General features: G+C 40.6%; 1 protein-coding gene across 2 annotated transcripts in view; it reads right to left on the bottom strand.

The window, feature by feature from the left end:
- Window positions 1–19,144, bottom strand: part of LOC129697601 (cysteine-rich hydrophobic domain-containing protein 2) — a 55,639-nt gene that overhangs the window by 4,772 nt on the left and 31,723 nt on the right. For both annotated transcript variants that reach the window (XM_055636294.1, XM_055636300.1), the window contains exons 4-5: window positions 2,238–2,294; window positions 2,001–2,060 (exon numbers count right to left, since the gene is read on the bottom strand). In XM_055636294.1, coding sequence (XP_055492269.1) covers window positions 2,001–2,060; window positions 2,238–2,294 — 117 coding nt within the window. The remainder of the gene's footprint in view (window positions 1–2,000; window positions 2,061–2,237; window positions 2,295–19,144) is intronic.

Below are 19,144 nucleotides of genomic sequence, written 5' to 3'. Positions count from 1 at the left end.
GGGGACTGAGACAGGGGTATAACAATAATGTTGAGTATAGGAGCAAAGAGGTCCTCCTGCAGTTGTACAGGACCCTAGTGTGACCACACCTGGAGTATTGTGTGCAGTTTAGGTCTCCAAACTTGAGGAAGGACATTCTTGCTATTGAGGGAGTGCAGCTTAGGTTCACGAGATTAATTCCCGGGAAGGCGGGACTGTCATATGTTGATAGACTGGAGCAGCTGGGTTTGTATACTCAGGAATTTAGAAGGATGAGAGGATATCTTATTGAAACATATAAGATTATTAAGGGTTGGACACGCTAGAGGCAGGAAACATGTTCCCGATGCTGGGGGAGTCCAGAACCAGGGGCCATAGTTTAAGAATAAGTGGTAAGCCATTTAAAACGGAGATGAGTAAAACGTTTTTTACACACAGTTGTGAGTGTGTGAAATTCTCTGAGAGGGTGGTTTGCTGGATGCTTTCAAGAGGGAGTTAGATACAGCTCTTGGGGATAGCAGAGTTAAGGGATATGGAGAGAAGGCAGGAACGGGGTACTGATTGTGGATGATCAGCCATGATCACATTGAATGGTGGTGCTGGCTCGAAAGGCCAAATGGCCTGATCCTGCACCTATTGTCTATAATAAAGTATTTATGTGGTACATTAACACAGCAAAATATCCTAAGGTAGATCATGAGAATGTTCTCAAACAAATTTGACACTACGGCAACAATGTCCCAAACATTGGTCAAAGAGGGAGATTCTACCGAGCATCGTAAAAGAAGAGAATGATTGAGATGTGGAGAAATATTGGGAAGTTTCAGATATTAGAGACTAAGAAACTGCAGGTATGGTCATGAGTTACAGACTGATTAAATTTAGAGGCATTCATGATGTCTGACATAAAGTTGCACATGCTTTGTAGGGTTGAAGCACAGAAGGGAGTTACAGACATTGAGATGTTTAAAAATGTGTGAAAATGGTGAAATTGCTTTAACTGGATACCAATCCAAGTTTAAAAAGTGAGTGAATGCTGTGGTTCTGGAATTTTGGAAGATTTCACATTTCTATACAGTGTAGCCAGAAGTACTTTGGAATAGTAAAGTCCAGAGTAACAATGACAATGATGAGGGTTATGGAGCAGATGATGTGAGGGAGAGGTGGGTACATAATGTTATAAGTCGAAATTGGTCATCTAAGTGATCGTGAAAAGTTACAACCCTTATGCGAGTTAAATAATACGATTTAGTGCAACAATTATGGGAGTCAAACTTCTTCTTAACCACTCTATAATAATGTGATGTGCCACAGGTTTTATTGACTGTGCAACTTTAATTCCACATAGTGCTCTAAGATTGCAAACACAAGTTTCAGAAACACTTCAGACACCAGGCTGGTACTTTATAGACATTTTACCAGATTAAGTGATGAGGCAGTTTTCTTTGAGTTTTCATAGCATAGCAAGCAAACAAAAATTGAATTTTGTTCAGTTAAGAATTACATTTACTTTATAAGATGATGCATATTTTTGTTAAATCTAATCGCTAAGCACAATAATCATGTTACACGGTTTTCCTGGAGTGCGTAATTTATCCATAATATATTGTCCACGCTGCTGCTAATTTATTTTCCTGTGCCTTTTTACGTGTGTAGGTGAAATAAATATAATCTTATTTTGTAGAATTAAACTAAAACAGGTTGAAAGATTTGTGGTGAACTCAAAAGATTCTTCTCTTTAGACACACACAGTAACCCTTCAATACATTTCAGTTAATGCATTCTGGCAATTAATTTATTATTTTCTGAACACAGTGCCAGCCTTGTTTTCAGGCCATTCATAACTATATAAATCTGCCTTGCACGTGAATACGTGCATCTGTGGACCGTAATAAATTTTTCCACTCAAGCGACTAAGTAGCCTGACACCTTTCTGATTAATAACTGCTAAAAGAATAAGATCAGAAGCAAAATAAATGGTCATTTAATAGAGAAAGTAACAAAACAGCCCTTTAACTTACATATTCCATCATGTTATTGGTTTCACATTTCCTTTTGCTCAGTCTCCAGTGCAAGCACAGCTGGAAAAGAAACAGAGAATAGAAAGAAAAATGACTTCCATTTTATTCTTGCATCCAGACAAACCATTTATCCATCTTTCATATTTTTCTACCAACAAAAGCATCTGTTTCCATACTGTGCAATTCAGACCCCAATGGTCTGAACCCCATGCTAACGTTGCTCTCTGCGGCACTCACCTTGTGGTATAACCTATTGTTTTCCCATTCTAATAACTTCTCGATCGATCTTCGTGTCTGGAAGACAAATGAGGTAGAATTTTACTCTTGACTGACTTCTGAAAAACTTTGTAGTGCAGCTGCTTGTGTGAATGGGAAATACAGAGGTGTGGGGACAGTGACTGAATACAGGGTGGTCCTGTAACATAGGCTGTGTGTGCTGTCAAAGCACCTTTTAGCGTTAAACAGTAACTAAATATAGTTCTTTCATCCTCTCCCTTCCACTTTCCATGAACAACATTTTAAGGGGTTTTTAGTTATGGTAAAAGAGAAAATTATTATTAAGTACCTAATGTCACATTACAAAAAGACAAAAAAAAACGATGCATACTACAAACAATGTTAAAGGCAAAATTACAATCACAAACAAATTGTAAGATTAGCACATGCAATAAACTTAGTGCCAAAATCTACAGTCAGAATATTAGACTTCTAGTGTGCATGTTTCATTAATGTCATAGTAATTCTCAAATTGTGGATTAAATAAAAAATTGGTTAATTTTATATCTTTAAAAATATTGCACAATTAAGGATATATACTAAAATGGAACAACGGAATGAATGCAAAGTTAACAGTGAAATAAGATACTATAATTACAATTACCATCTCATTCCTTGTCCCAGCCACACTCAAACCAAATAGCATCATTCATTTGATTTTATACAAAAACAAGAGTTAAAAACGAGGTTACTTCCTGAAACTTGTCAAAATACTTAATTTTATGGGTTCTAAAGTTCTGTATGCTTCAACACAGAGAAGTAAAACTAATGGACTATGAAATTTGTATTTAATATAATTTCTCAAAACAAACCCATTTATTTTGTGTTCATTCATCCGGTTTAATTGTGCAAAGTGAAAAGAATGCATCTTCTTCATTGGTGCCCAAGTCCATCAGAGCTAAGGCGAAAAACCAGTGCTCACACTTTGTTTGAACCAAAGTTAGTGCATAACACCGGCGATATTGCTTCCAATAAAGCAGGAGTGACAAAAGAATCCCTACTGACTATCCCTTTTCATATCACTAACATATCTATATATCAACAGGAATTGGACTCGGAAAGGAGAGAAAAATTGGTCTTTTTAAAAAGGAAGGGGGAAGGGTAAATAAATGATGATGCCAGGTGTCAAAATAAGCTTCTATAGCTGCAGGTGCAGAAAAGCCATTAAACATTGCCCTGCAGTTCAACTGCATCAGTGATGCAGCTGCTGCTCAGAAACCAAAATGCGTCAGTGTTTAAAAGGACGTCAGGAAACAAAACAGGTAAGAGTTATACATTTGGTCTTTCCTGTTCTGACATAACTGCGGAGTAATAATTACAAAAAAATATCATCCTATAAACTTGATCACATTTATTCTCATAGCAATCTGTAAGGAGTAACTTTCTCTTAAGGCTAAATTTCGATCAATCCATAAAACTGTCCATCATATGATTTGATGTGCTCATCATCCCTGCTTATTACGGCAAGATTCAGACTCGAGGCATTAACCAAACTAGTTTGACAGCCATTTGTATTTTTTTTAATCTCCTGATTTGTAAAATCACATTTGACGATATACATATTTAACAACACAAAATCATGATACAGACGCAACAAGGCCTTTATTTTAAAATATATTGTTACTAATCTGATTCCATGATTTGACTATCAAAAGTTCCAAGACCCATTACCAATTATTATTTACACCAGTAAATGCAATGGACTGTGGTAAAATAATATTCAAAATTTGTAACATGGAACACATCACAAACAAGTTATGTTACTTTTAGGCAAGGAAATAAATGCCACGAGATGTTCAAATATAATTCTTTTTCAGAACTTTAACAATCGGCATCCATTACTCAATATCATAATCTTAAAAACTATGGGGATGGGGAAATCAACATTAGACACAAGGATATGGCAAAATAATTAGATTTTTTGCCCTACAAGAAGTTAATTTTCATGTGTTTAAAAAAGATACATTTACAGATTCCTATGAGTTCAATTTTCACCACGTGTTGTGTATGGTAAGTTAATCATGTTTCAGAAGTAGATCATTATTTTTTGGAAACAAAAATATCCATGAGGGTTGTTTAATTGCCTATTTAACCATACATTGGATGTCCAGACGTACTTTTTAGTTACTAAACTGTTGAATGAATAATACTTTTTTTGCAGCACCTGTAAGATAAACAAACTCTGAACAAAAAGAACTAAAGAAGGCACAAAATATTTTACCCCCAAAATTGAGTATGATGTATATCAAACCTAAACTTTTTAAATGTTCCCAGCACTATTTGTAAATATAACAGTGTATGTATTTTCAGATCAACCACAGCTATTTTGAAGTTGCTCTTTTCCAAGGCCTGCCCATTCTTATATGTATATAACATAGCAGTTTATAGTCACACTTTTAATTTTGACTACTAGTCAATGTGGAAAAAAATAAGTTTGTGGAGTGTAATTAACATTCACTTCAGTCATTTTGGCCCTTGTCTAGCCCCAAAGCTTTGTTAAAATTTACCATTCTGAAGGCTGAAGGGAAATCGATTTGATTCTAATGGTACCATGAAAAGAACATGATCTAACTGCTTTCAGCCCTCCGTAAATCTGTACTTGGTCTTTATCACAATGCTACCCCAATTTAAAAAGCACTGAATGTCTCGTCAATGACTTTGTGAAACAGACAAGGAGCGGACATAAAAATTCCAATAGTTGTTTAAGCAGCAAAGTTCATTTGCATCACAGGGAATTTGAAAAGGCCTGACCTCTCAAACCGCCTCTCAGGTCTATGAAGTTGTAGCCTTGACAAGCTTGCATTGACAGAGCTCATTGACTCTGAAAGGCTACTTTATCAATGGAAAAAGACGGTATTGCGTTCTTCTACTTCAAACTGGCATCTGCCTGCCCACCCGCTGCTGATTTGAAGGTGACACTAATGCAAAACTAGATTTTACTCTCCAACTTTCCTTTGGTGCAGACATTAAGTGTGGGATATACTTCATTTTTGTTTTTTTTACCCCAATGCTGCCTGGCTGCGTTCTGCAATGGTTGTACTACTTAACAAAAGCAAATACCAATGGAACTACTGGGTGTGATCACATTATAGACTAGAACAAAAACTTTGAACACAAGCTGGAAGACTGCTCAGCCTTGTTAACAGAAGCTATACAAATCATAAATTTCAATGTCAAGCCCTCAAAAGGAAGTTTCACAAATTAAGGTTTTGTTTCCAGCAAAGCTGCAACAACTCTTATACTAAGGTCTAAACTAATGTAAAAAGTTATGAGTTTACTATTCAATTATCAAAAATATTTTTTTTTTTTACTGACAGCAAATTTGAATCCAATGTTTTTTTTCCCTCAAATTACAACCAAGCTAAAATTTTCTTGAAAGTAAATGTATTTCTGTACTATTTAGTTTTTGTTTACCATTATCAATTTCTCCCCAGAAATATACACGTTTTATTGTGGGAAAGTTTAATCTTCAGGAGGACCCTGACACATTCACAATGTTATAATCTCAAGACCATTATACTGGAATCTTGCTTCTGAAATGATTAGGAACAGGGGAAAAATATTGCTTCTCTTGCATCAATGGCTGTGATCAGATAACTCAGAATTAAAAGCTTGCTGCTCTCCAGGTTTCAGTGATGGATCAAGGAAGCTAAAGTAATCTCTGAAATAAGCCTAAAATGGGTGTCCAAGGAGCTGTGTGCAGAGAATGCTGTTGAGGGAAACACCATTTGGATTGCACAAATATTTTCAATTGGCTGCCAGGGTGCTCAGCTTTGTTATACATTGTTCAAATATTTGTGCATACATTTCAACCAGCTTTCAAATATGCTCCAAACAGAGAAACAATAAAAGTCCTGGATGCTTGGAGAATTATACATGCTGCATCATCTCAGGAAATGGAGATGAGAAGGGAAATTGGGGAACAATGAGGAATGATGTTTCGTCCTCTCAGATTTGCACCTCCTGCCCCCAAATTTATATCAAATGTGCATTACTTAGGCAAGTAAGGAGGTTCTTCATTTGGCAAATTGAGACCTGGATAACTTATTTCCTTTGTTCTGTACACCCATTTCCCCCCTCTCTCTTTCCAAATTCTCTAGAGAGGTGACTGATCCACTCTCTTTCCCAATTCTCTAGAGAGGTGACTGATCCACGGATGCTGCCTGACCTGTTGAGAGTTTCCAGCATTTTCTGCTTTTGTTGCAGATTTCCAGCATTTGCAATTTTATTTTGATTTTCGAGACTTGGGTAAGGCTAGGTAAAAATTCAACAGATATTTTAATGGCTTTGCACCATAGTAATTGCTATGACCGACGGGATTTATCTCGCATTTGGTATAGAGAAATTTCCAATTAATGCTGAACATCATGAAATATGAATACAAAATTTCTAATAATCAGACATGATTCACCATCAAAATCTAGTCTGAAAATTACCAGCCAATTCGTACCTCCGTAACTCCCTGATCAATTCGCCCCTTCCCACCACCTCCCCTGGTACTTTCCATTGCAACCGCAGGAAATGCTACACTTGTCGCGTTACCTCCCCCCTTGACTCCATCCAAGGACCCAAGCAGTCTTTCGAGGTGAGGCAGAGGTTCACCTGCACCTCCTCCAACTCCATCTATTGCATCCGCTGCTTTAGGTGTCAACTGCTCTACATCGGTGAGACCAAGCGTAGGCTTGGCGATCGCTTTGCCCAACACCTCCGCACAGTTCGCATTAACCAACCTGATCTCCCGATTGCTCAGCACTTCAACTCCCTCCCATTCCGAATCCGACCTTTCTGTCCTGGGCCTCCCCCATGGCCAGAGTGAGTCCCACCGCAAATTGTAGGCGCAGCACCTCATATTTCACTTGGGTAGTTTACACCCCAGCAGTATGAACATTGACCTCCATTTTCAGGTAGTCCTTGCTTTCTTCCTCCTTCCCCTCCTCTCCCCTCCCCTTCCCAGCTCTCCCACAGCCCACTATCTCCACCTCTTCCTTTCTTCTTTCCCCCCCCCACCCCAACATCAGTCTGAAGAAGGGTCTCGACCCAAAATGTCACATATTCCTTTTCTCCATAGATGCTGCCTCACCCGCTGAGTTTCTCCAGCTTTTTATCTACAGCCAAATGACCGAAAGGTATTAGTCCAGAATTTGCAAATTGCAGTAGCCCAAGGGATAAAAGATTGCACAACTCTTTCACATCTGCCCCTATTTAGCTTCAAAGATCATTGGCCACGACGGCGTGCTGATTCTTGCATATGCATCCCGTTGCAGGGGCTTATCCAGAACAAATTCTACCTAGAAAACAGCTGAGAAAATGTAATGACAGGCAACCAAGTCACCCTATGATTTAGCCAGTGCCAAAGCTGCCAAAAAAATGTTTAACATTCTGAAACATTATAAAACTATTTCAAATTTATCCAAAACTAAAATTTTTTTAATTCTAAAAATAATCAATATTTTGCTTAATTCCTTACATTTTTTCTTAAACACTGATATTAATACAGGAGAACATCCCTTTATCAGGTCAAACCTGAACCAGATACTTTGAGTAAAGTCCAGCATCAGAGAGTAGCTAACCACATCACATCAGGACCCTTACACTTGCATAATCACATATAGAAACTGCCAACACATGTTTGGAAAAAAACTTGAGACGTTTGTGCACAATTGCAAATGCTTCCTTGCAAACAACATCCCATTGTTTTCTCAAGCTGTTATTAGGTCACCTTAAGAAGCACCATTTCTCTCCTGCCCTCACCCCCATGTGCGGACGTGGCTTTGCAGGACTAGAAGCCGAAGCAAAGAAGTGGAAGCCAAATAACGGAACGGAAACAAAGCCGAAAAACCAAATAACCGAAAGCTTAGAAGCCGAAAAGCCAACCTACTGAAAGGGCGGGACGCCTAAAGGCCAACTAATCAAAATGGCGGGACGCCTAAAAGCTAACTAACAGAAAGGGAGGCAAGGCGGAGGGCGGCCGTGGCCGAGTGGGGGCTGTCCCGAGGGATGCATTCCTTCGGCCGCTTGGTGCTCGGGTTCAGTGCCCAGTTACTCTCCAGCCCAGGGTGGTCTTGTGTGGGAAAATGAACCCCACCCTCCCGTCTCCCCCGGCCAGTGATGTGATGGACACGAGGGTCTGGACCAATCGCTGACAAGTCCCGCCCCCCCCCCCCCGTTACTTCATGTCCGTTATTTGGCTTTTCGGCATAGCGACCTATCGGTGAGTTGGCTTTTAGGCGTCCCACCCTTTCCGTTAGTTGGCTTTTAAGCATCCCGCCCTTTCGGTTATTTGGCTTTACGGCTTCGTTTCCGTTCGGTTAATTGGCTTCCACTTCTTTGCTTCGGTTTCTCGTCCTTCAACACGTCCGGGTACCGCTCACACCTAACCCTATCTTGCAATTTAGCCATAAAAAAAGAAATTGGTTAGATACAAGTGCAGTGCAGACAACTTAAAGAATATTTTAAATTCCTTTATTAAGTTTTACGAGCTTACGTTTTAATTTATTAAGTCACTGGACAGTTTTTGTATATGCAGTTCCAGAGCACACAATAGGAAGGCTGGGACTGTGCTGGGGCAAGAGAAAGGGAACTTTGATTATGCAAAGGGATGGGATAGGCTGGGCTCATTTCCTGCCCAGTAATGTTTCCTCACATATCCCAAGACATGTGTGTTAGCAAGTTAATTGGCCACTGTAAATTGCCCCTGGTGTACGGGATTAGATGAGAAAGTGGGTCAGTATGGAGCAAGTGATTGATGGTCGACATCAACCTGGTGGGCTGAAGGGCCTGTTTCCACACTGTATGGTCCTATGACCTTAAATGTCACATTTAAGTGGCATTTTAATAGACACCAAAACAGTCAAGGCATCAAAAGGTCCGGTCCTAATGCAGGTAAGTGGCATTAATGCAGATGAGCAAAAAGGTTGACATGAACATGGTACGCCAACGGCTTCTCTGCTGTTCAACTAATATTCTATAATTACATAATTTAAGAGGAAGGAATAACACGGACACTAACATTTTGGCAAGTTAGGTTAGGTTAAAGGCAGGATAAAGCAACGCATCTGGTGTGAGGGAAGTGACTATGTCAAATTAATGTTGTGATTAATTTAATAATGTATCTCTGGGGCAGCGTTCCAACGGCAACATCGGAGCTGTGGCGTTCCGGCGGCAGCGGCGACCCAGCATCGGAGCTGTGGCATTCCGGCGGCAGCGGCGGCCCGGCATCGGAGTTGTTGCGTTCCGGCAGCAGCGGCTACCCGGCATCGGAGTTGTGGCGTTCCGGCGGCGGCGGCGACCCGACAACGGCACTGTGATGTTCCGGCAGCAGTGGCAGCGGCGACCCGACATCGGAGCTGTGGCGTTCTGGCGGCAGCGGCGACCTGACCTTGGAGGATCGGCCACGGGCCCGGTGGACTACAGCGTCAGGAGCTCACAAGTCGCCTCGGAGCAGAGGGAGAACAAGGAGGGATGGATGAGGACTTTAAGATTTTTGCCATCCATCACAGTGAGGAGGTGCCTGGTGAACTCACTGTGGTGGATGTTAAATTTGTGTTTATTGTGTGTTTGTCATTTTTATTATATGTATGACTGCAAGGCAACAACATTTTGTTCAGGCCGAAAGGTCTGAATGACATTAAAGGACACTTTACTTACTTTACTTTACTTCATCCGCATTGGTTACTGGTCAAAAAAGAATTAAGTCTTTGAGAGGATATACTTGCAGTTGAAAGTCAAGGCCAGAATGATACATTGTGGTTTTGATTTATGTTATTTTATCTTGAACTCAAGTGAGAAAAGTTAACTGGTTGAAAACTATGAAGTTCAATGGAAACTAATCGAGGCAGTTAATGTGAGCCAATATTTCTCCAAAGTGTTATACAATATACAAATTTCAGCATAAATGAAGTAAGGAAATCATACTGTTAATTGTTTTAATCAACCACCGTTCTTTCTGACCTTACAAAATGTTTTAGTCTGCACCTGAAAGTACTAAAAACAAAGATAATGTGTATAAACCTCTCAATATGTCCTCTGAGAAATCTTGAAATGAAAGGGATCTCAGCCTCCATTAATGCACCTTCTTTACAATATGACAGGTGACAACAAAAAGCACTTGCATGTGCAGCCTAATTAACAACACTTGATGTCTTAGTGATTTACAGTGAGAAGCAGGTGAAAAGTACAAAACAAAATAGGAAACATTTGGTTTTCAGTCAATAGGAGGGAATGTCATTAAATCACAGCCAATGGCATGGTGAATTTAAAAATAATTGTCAGACATAAAAGAGATTCTCAAAGATATTAGACTTTACCAAGAGGATAAACGTTTAACCTGCACCCTATTGCTTTAAAATGCTAATGCATGGAAAGTAAAACTTACTATTACCAATGTATAGTCAGGGTGAGTAGCTTGCCAAGTTTTTCTGAAGTCTCTGAAGTTTGTTTTATATGGAATATCTATGATTTTTGTTATCATTATGTCAACATGATATGTTCTACACCCTATTTTGCTACCACATTAAAAACCAGAACATCTAACAGGAGGGTGTAAAATATAAAAAAATATTTAAGTTTTCATTTGAACAATCAACATTGCACTTTATTGTATGTTTAAATCAATGCAACTTTATCTCAGAATTTGTCCCAAATAACTTAAGGTGATTAAGAAGGCATATGGGATACTTGCCTCCTTTAACTAGGAAATACAAAGCAAGAGTAGGTAGGTTATGGTACAACTATATATATTAATTAGGCTGCTGCAATACTGCAAGCAAATCTGGTTACCACTCCACAGGAAGATGTGATTATATTGGTGGGGGTGGAGGAGATTCACCAGATGTTACCTGGGATGGAGCGTTTCAGCTCTGAGGCTAGACCTCACAGCTGTAATGCTCTGTTTTCTGTACAGCAACAAAGCTCAGGCATGATGCAAATGAGGTCCACCATCAATTTTTCGGCAACTGATGGTCCGGCCCCTCCTTTAATTGGGACAAAATTACAAGCACGCTCTTGAAATCTTGGAAGTACCCCATAAAATATGGTGGCGAGGTAGAGTGAGATAGCCAATCTCGACCCTGATCTCATCGGGTCTGCTGGGGTCAGCCCAGTAGTCCTGTCTGGAAAGCTGCACCTCAGCCCCAAAGACAGCTACTGATCCAACGCTCATCAGGACCTCCAAGGGCAACTCGTTAACCTTCGCCTGGGTTGCCCTTGCAAGAAATGCAATTTTCACTATAAATTTAATATCTGGTTTATTTAAGTTTCTAGCAGTCCGTGGTGCTTTAGACACGAGAGGGGATATAAATAACAGGTTAGAGGTGTATTGTTGTATCATTATTACATGGCCTCTATTGGTCTGGCAAGGGTGCTAGAAAGTCAGTAGTGGACCTGGGCGTATATAATGTATAGTGTAACTGTGCAGGGGTATCCATTGCTAGAGGTTAAATAAATTAGAAGGGATTCGAGGAATCTTTTCAGTCAGTTGTAATCTGGAACTCGCATGCCAGGAACCGTTGGTGGTGGCAGCTATTCTCACAAGATTTGTGTCTTTAGTTGAGCTGTTGAAACACCATAGCATTGAAAGCTACAAATTAGTATGGACATAATGGGGTCATGGGCATGATTCTATGCTGCTTGACTCTACAAGTAGTATTGCTTGATATCGTGACTCGCTCTTTTTGCCCTCTGTCCAATCTCATTACAATTACATCTGAAGCCTTCTACTACTGTTGACAATTTTCTCTTTCCAACTGGCTCACTTTTACCAAATTCAACTCCCAAGCCCATACCAGGATAATCTGACAGTGCTTTACCTCTTCCTTGAAAAAAAGTCCCAACATGTTCCCCACCCCCATCACCACCATCCTTCATTGAACTTATTCGTAGATAGAGCTTGTGTTAACTCTACTCACTTCCACAAAATCAAAGATGTAGCTATCGAATCTGCATAGGGCCAAACTATATGGAAGTGCAGAACATCCCTTCTTTCAGGCCGACTCAACCTGCCTCCTTCATTTCATCAAGTACATTGACGGCTGTATTAGTGCCAATTTCCTACTCTTCTACAGTATGTAAAGGTTCCACCTAGTTTGCTGTGAATTTCTACCCATCTTTCATATGGTTCTTCTGATCTTTCAGTTCATCTACTTTATCTCCATTTCAGCAGATAGGTGAGTGACCAATATTCATTACAAGGCAAAAGATTCCCATAGTTACCTTGCTTATCCTTTCTCTCCCCACCTTCTGCAGACTCATTTCCATTCTCCTAGTTTCTCTCGCTCCATCATATCTGGGCTGATGACAACATAATCCACATGTGCTTCCAAAATGTTTTTCCTTTTTGTTAACAGTGGTTTTCACTCCATAGTTAATAAGGTTCTCAGTTATGTCGATTCCATTTCTCACTTCAGTTCTCATCCCCTCTCCTCCCACCTAAAGCAGGGATATTATTTACTCTAGTTTCTGTTTCCATCCCACACATTTTCACATTTTGTAATTTCATCACCTTCCACCTGACCTTTGCACCCCCACCTCATCTTTTCCTACTCTCCCAGGATTTGGAGGGGCCATATCTTCTATAATTTTCCAAATTTATTCTTCTATCGCTAACATCATAAACTTCTCCACCCCTCCGTATAAGAAGTTGGTGAGGCCGCACCTGTAATATTATGTTTAGCATTGATCACCCTGCGATAGGAAAGATGCCATCGAGCTGGAAAGAGTACAGAGAAGATTTATGATGATATTGCAGGGCTCGAGGGCCAAATCTATAGGGAGAGAGGAGACAGGCTAGGACTTTATTTCTTGGAGCAGAGGATGCTGAGGAGTGATCTTCTGGAGCTGTGTATAAAGTCATGAGGGGAATAGATAGGGTGAATGTACAGTCTTTTTCTCAGGACAGGGGAATCAAGAACTAGAGGGCATAAGTTTAAAGTAAAAGGGGAAAGATTTAAAAGAAATCCAAGGGGCAATTTATCCACAGAGGGTGGCGTGTATATGAAACAAGCTGCCAGAAGTAGTTGTTGATGTACGCACAGTTACATTTACATTGGGCAGATACATGTACAAGAAAGGTTAAGAGGGATATGGGCCAAATGCAGGTAGTAAAGAAGGCTTGTGATACGCTTCAGTTGGGACATTAAGTGAAAAAAAGTCAGGAAGTCATGTTCCAGCTCTATAGGGCTCTGGATACGCTACATTAGGAGTATTGTGTGCAATTCTGGTTGCCCAATTGCTGGAAGGATGTGGAAGTTTTACATACTAGAAGACATAGCTTAACGGTCAGAGTGGGAAAGTTTAATAGGGTTGTGCTGGACATATTTTAAATATAAACAGATGGTGGTAGATGCTTGGATAGTTTGCCTGGGGTTTTGGTAGAAGCAGATATAATGGCCTTCAGACTGAAGAAGGGTTTAGACCTGAAACGTTGCCTATTTCCTTCGCTCCTGATGAGTTTCACCAGCATTTTTGTTTACTTTCGATTTTCCAGCATCTGCAGTTCCTCCTTAAACAGATATAATGGCCTTTAAGCTGCTGCGCAAGCATGACTCTGCTGGGAATGGTCTGATATGGATCACGTGCAGGCAAAAGGGGTTAGTTTAATTTGGAATCATGTTCGACACAGACATTGGGGCCTGTGCTATACTGTTCTATGTTCTATGTAAAAGTTCATTTCAAAACTAAGACTAAAAGCTATATATTTTATGAAAGCTTTCCCATTTCCTGCCAGAGAAATCCTATTGGGAACACCTGCCAAGCTTCATTATTCAGTAGAATATGCCTCATTCTGGTTGTTACTAGAGATTACCTTCATGTCCTTTAAGTGCTTTTAAATCGCAAGAAGTTTTTTTTTTATTACATTGAAAGCAATTTAAGCTCCTTCCCTCTACAAATCTCTTGAAAATGTGGATTAGGAAGAGGGATGTGGTCAGAGCAACAATGGTATACTATGCGTAATGGTACAGATTTTTTTTGTAGGGTGGATCAGATTTACATTCCAAACTTGGAGGGGCCATCACCAAAACACATTTATTTTTATCATGTGACAAAATACACAAGTGTCCAATTTCTTGCACTACTATTTTCTCAACCCCCCCCCCCCCCCCCCAATGCCCATCATGCCAACCAACCTCACTCAGCAAACTTGTGCATCAACTTGGAATGGACAGCACACCCCTCTGTATCAAGGATCCTAGAATGTACTGACCCAACATAGCACAAGCAGTCCGAAGATAGGTGACAAATCATCCTCTATGATAATGTTATAATCGAAGTCTCTTGTGAGAGATAGTTCAGCTTGAAGAACCCGCAACCCCGCATGCGTCCAAACTACGTGGACGCATGGCACGGAATTCGGAACTATTCTAGAAATGCTGACCGGCATAGGCAGCAGTGCATTTTTCTTTCAAAACAGCCCGCTGGATCCGATAATGTTAGATCGCAGTGGGTTGAGAGACTGCGTGCTGACAGCCCTCCCGCGGCCTGTACAGCTACGCCGTTGATGGCTCCGGAAGGGATTCTAAAATGCTCCGGCAGGCAAGGAGTCTTTCAGGAACAGCCTGCAGGATCCGAACTAGCTGCAACAAGGCTGCGAAGGAGCAGCCTGTCAGCTACCGCCGTTGAGGCTCCGGAAGAGCAGGCTGGCAGGCCGCGACCAGCAAAGTAAGCTCCACCAAGGCTCCAAAGGAGCAGCCTGTCGTACCAAGCTCGGATTAACTGGCAGGCGCGACCTGCACAGTAAGCTCCACCAAGGCTCCAAAGGAGCAGCCTGTCATACCAGGCTCAGATTAACTGGCAGGCGCGACCTGCACAGCTATGTCCGTTTAAAGCTCTGAAAGGGAACAGTTTGGCAAGCCTGGGGCTGAAGATGTGGACAGGCATGGCCTGCAAAAGGAACTTCGCTGAAGCTCCAACAAGGAGGTCGACCTGGGCTCGGATAGGCTGGCAGGTAAAGTCTGCTTACTAACCTCCGTGAAAGCTCCGAAATGGAGCAGCCTGGCGACCCGGGCTCGGCAACACTGGCAGCATAGTCTGCTAGTACCTTCCACTGGCTCTGAAAAAGAGCGGGTTGACAACCCGGGCTCAGAGACGCTGGCAGGTTGGTCTGCACAGCAACTGCTGAAAGTTCCGAAATGGAGCAGCTTGTTGGAACCGGGCTCAGAGACGCTGGCAGCGTGGCCTGCACAGCAACCTCTGAAAGCTTCCAGAAGGAGCAGCTTGTCTACCCTGGTGCAAGGTAGACCAACTCGAAACTGGCTGTCCAAATGGATCATATTGGCCAGGGAAGCACTGTCTCAACATCTATGCTTGAGGTTATCAGGCTGCCCACAAGAGTGAGAGATATCTCCTGCTTAGAGGCAGGGAGTTTGAGGAATCCCTCAACACATGCGAAATGTGTAATCAGTATAATATTTTAATACAAATTATCATCAGCTGTATCCCAAACGTTGGAGCAGTTACTCTTAAGTTAATCATGCTCATGACACTGATTTCAGCACGAAGAGCACAGTCTTTATACAATCCCCGTCTGAATCTCTCGGTCATATCTGACAAGAGGGTAGCATTTTATGTGAATGAACTCATAAAGCAAAACAGGCACGGTTGGGTACAAGTTGGAGTTGACAGCATACCCACCAGATCGGAGATTGGGGGGGTGTTTATTATGTAAAAAGGTACACTGAAGTTACTAAGAACCTGTGCGATGAAAGAAAAGTTTCTTCGTAGTTATATAATAGTTTCACAAGAGATTGTTGGTGCAGACTATTTCAAGATGGATAAAGTATAAGCAGCTGAAAGCAGGAGTGATTACAAATCATTTCAAGTCTCACTCACTCTACCAGGGCGGCTGGATCGTCAGCAGCCAATATAATGGATATTTTCCTTTGATCACTTTCTTGCAACAGCAGGAGGCTCAGATAAGCGCACTTTCACAAGTTATAAAATTTCGTTGAACATGTCTGGACGGTTGCAGATAGAATTCTGAACAGTGTTGCATGAGCTATTGTCTAACCCAAAGGCAATTGGGACTGTGGTCCAATTAAGGGTGATGTACATGTATGTAAAGTTAGCATCATGTTGTTAATGGCCCATGTCTTTTCTACCATTTATGGTTTATCTGTTTTATGAGAAGTTGGAGTGAGAGACTACGTGCCCTCCACTCCCAACCCTGAATCTCATACAAGATCATTCGGTAAGTCAATCGTTATTAATCTTTCTATAGTTTAATTTGGTGCAAGTGATCTGTGGTTTCATACAGTTGCTTTGAAGATTGACGCGCAGCGGGCTGGCGGGTTCTTCACGTAGTCTCTCACTCCAACCTCATAAAATAAAGATCAAACGGTAAGTTCTCGTTTAATCTTTCTATTCTAAAAACTGATGCCCCGCAAGGATGCATTCGTAGCCACCTATTATACTCCTTATACACTCAAGAATGTGTAGCTAATTACTAATCCAACTCAATTTACAAGTTCGCAGACAACACCACCATAGTGGGCCTGATATCAAATAATGATGAGACGGAATGCAGAAAGGTGTTTGAGAACCTTGTAACTTGGCGCCAAGAAAATTACCTCTCCTTAAATGCCAGCAAGACAAAGGAGATTGTGATTGACTGCAGGAAGCAAAGTAGTACACATGTCCCAGTATACACTAATGGCGCCAAAGTAAAGATGAAAGAAAAGAGAAAATATTTAAATATTGTTATAGGAACCCCAAATAAAATTTACAAGCACTATATCAATGGGATTTTGGTATATGCTAACATATTCCTAACAGCATCAGATATTATTACATTTGTACAATTATTTTGGTATCAACAATTCTCTAATGTATGGCTGCATTATTATATACATAAAAAATAGAATCTTGCTGCAACAGTTGCATTGAACAATAATGATGTAATTTAATTTACAATGTAACATTTCATGGCTGCGCACATCTATCTCAAGAATAAGTCAATGTCATGACGATTGTTAACCTACAAAATAAAGCGTCAATTTTCATGCTAATGCTATTAAAGCATTTCCAGACACGGTTTATTGCATTATTTTTGTTGTTCCCGGTCTTTTCAATGGCTGGATTCGAATGTAATCCAATGTGTGAATAATTCTATGCTATTCTCATGCAGGCTCTTCTTGTTCAAAAGTTAATTGACAGCCAAATAAAACTGGTCATTAATTATGGTCAATACATTCTGACAAGAAGGTTAAATTTTACATAAAAGAAGCATTCAGAACTTTAGAAATAAGTAGAAACAACTGAATTGAATTTCTTTTAAGGACTTGGTTATCTGCTTGAAAGACTAATTATACATGGTGAACAATTAAAATTTAAAACAAGAAATGTTCCTTAAATAATCAGAGTTTTACCAGAGTTTATATTCACAAGTGCACATGTTCAAATAATCAGCGCATTATTGTAAATGGAAAGAACGTTTATATGGGATGCCACTTTCTCAGTAAGTTTCCTGTTCAATTTAAGTCACATTCACTCACTAATAAAAAATTGTAGACAAAAAAATGTTTACAGTGGAATACTGAACTCAGACCATTTTGTGTTGTCCAAGAAGAGCCCCTGTAGAAAGAATAAATATATTCTTAGCCTTTGGAAGAGATCTCTGTCTCCAGCATTCATTTTTATTTCACTGGTGCTGGGCAGGCTGGGACTGTTACTCAGTGTTTGGATGTGGGGCTCAGAACAGCATTCTGGCCAACATAGTGAGTCAAGGCCATTGCCGAGATGATCAGTGACTGCTGTGTACATTGATATTCTACTGAATTCCTCGTCACCTCTTGGATGCGATGCAAGCTGCCGTCATCTCTTTGTTTTGCTACACACATCATCCCAGCTTGAAGATTCAACAGTAACAGGGTCAATGGTAGCTCCTGGCCAGCCTGCCTGCTATCCATAAGGCAAATATTGAACATTGTCCGTGTTGTTCACATCAAGCCACATAATGAAGAAATTACTTTAACCACATCATTGCTGGAGAAGTGTCTGCAGATGGCAGAGTCTTCTTCCATGCCCTCATTACCTTGGATGGAGTAGATGGGAAGAGGATGTTTCCACTAGCGGGAGAGTCCAGGACTAGAGGTCATAGCCTCAGAATTAAAGGACGTTCTTTTAGGAAGGAGATGAGGAGAAATTTCTTTAGTCAGAGGGAGGTGAATCTGTGGAATTCGTTGTCACAAAAGGCCGTGAAGGCCAAGTGAGTGAATATTTTTAAGGCAGAGATAGATAGATTTTTGATTTGTACATGTGTCAGAGGTTATGGGGAGAAGGCAGGAGAATGGGGTTAGGAGAGGGCTATAGATCAGCCATGATTGAATGGCGGAGAAGACTTGATGAGCCGAATGGCTTAATTCTACTATCACTTATGACCTTACAATATGGTCAGTAACGCATCTCTAGGTATAATGCTCTAATCACATCTTTTTAGGGCTGAATCCAATGACACTGTTTTTCTAATGGAATTCAAGCTGAGAGCTGATATACTGCAAACACATATCTGAATAACAACTCTGGCTATTCTTGAAAATAATTTCATAATTGAATGAAACAGAATTTCATTCAAATCTAATGTTAGTAATAAAGATTCGTCTGCATGACAAGAGTATACATTTGATTTAATGTTCAATTTGATTTTTAACTCCTGAAAAATGAGGAGGTTGCAGTCAGGGATGAACTTGACACATTGAAAAGTTAACATTCAATTGCAAACCAAACTATTGGATTTAACCATCTACTTTCAGCATATCCACCCATTCAAGAGGATGGTTTAACACTTCCAATATAGTAAATAGCTGCGGTCCTAGCACCGAGCCTTGCGGTACCCCACTAGTCACTGCCTGCCATTCTGAAAGGGATCAGTTTATCCC

The sequence above is a fragment of the Leucoraja erinacea genome, chromosome 1 (assembly GCF_028641065.1).
Source record: "Leucoraja erinacea ecotype New England chromosome 1, Leri_hhj_1, whole genome shotgun sequence".
NCBI classification, from domain to species: Eukaryota; Metazoa; Chordata; class Chondrichthyes; order Rajiformes; family Rajidae; genus Leucoraja; species Leucoraja erinaceus.
Note: the sequence above shows the minus strand (reverse complement) of the source record. Positions and strands in the feature narration are given on the sequence as shown.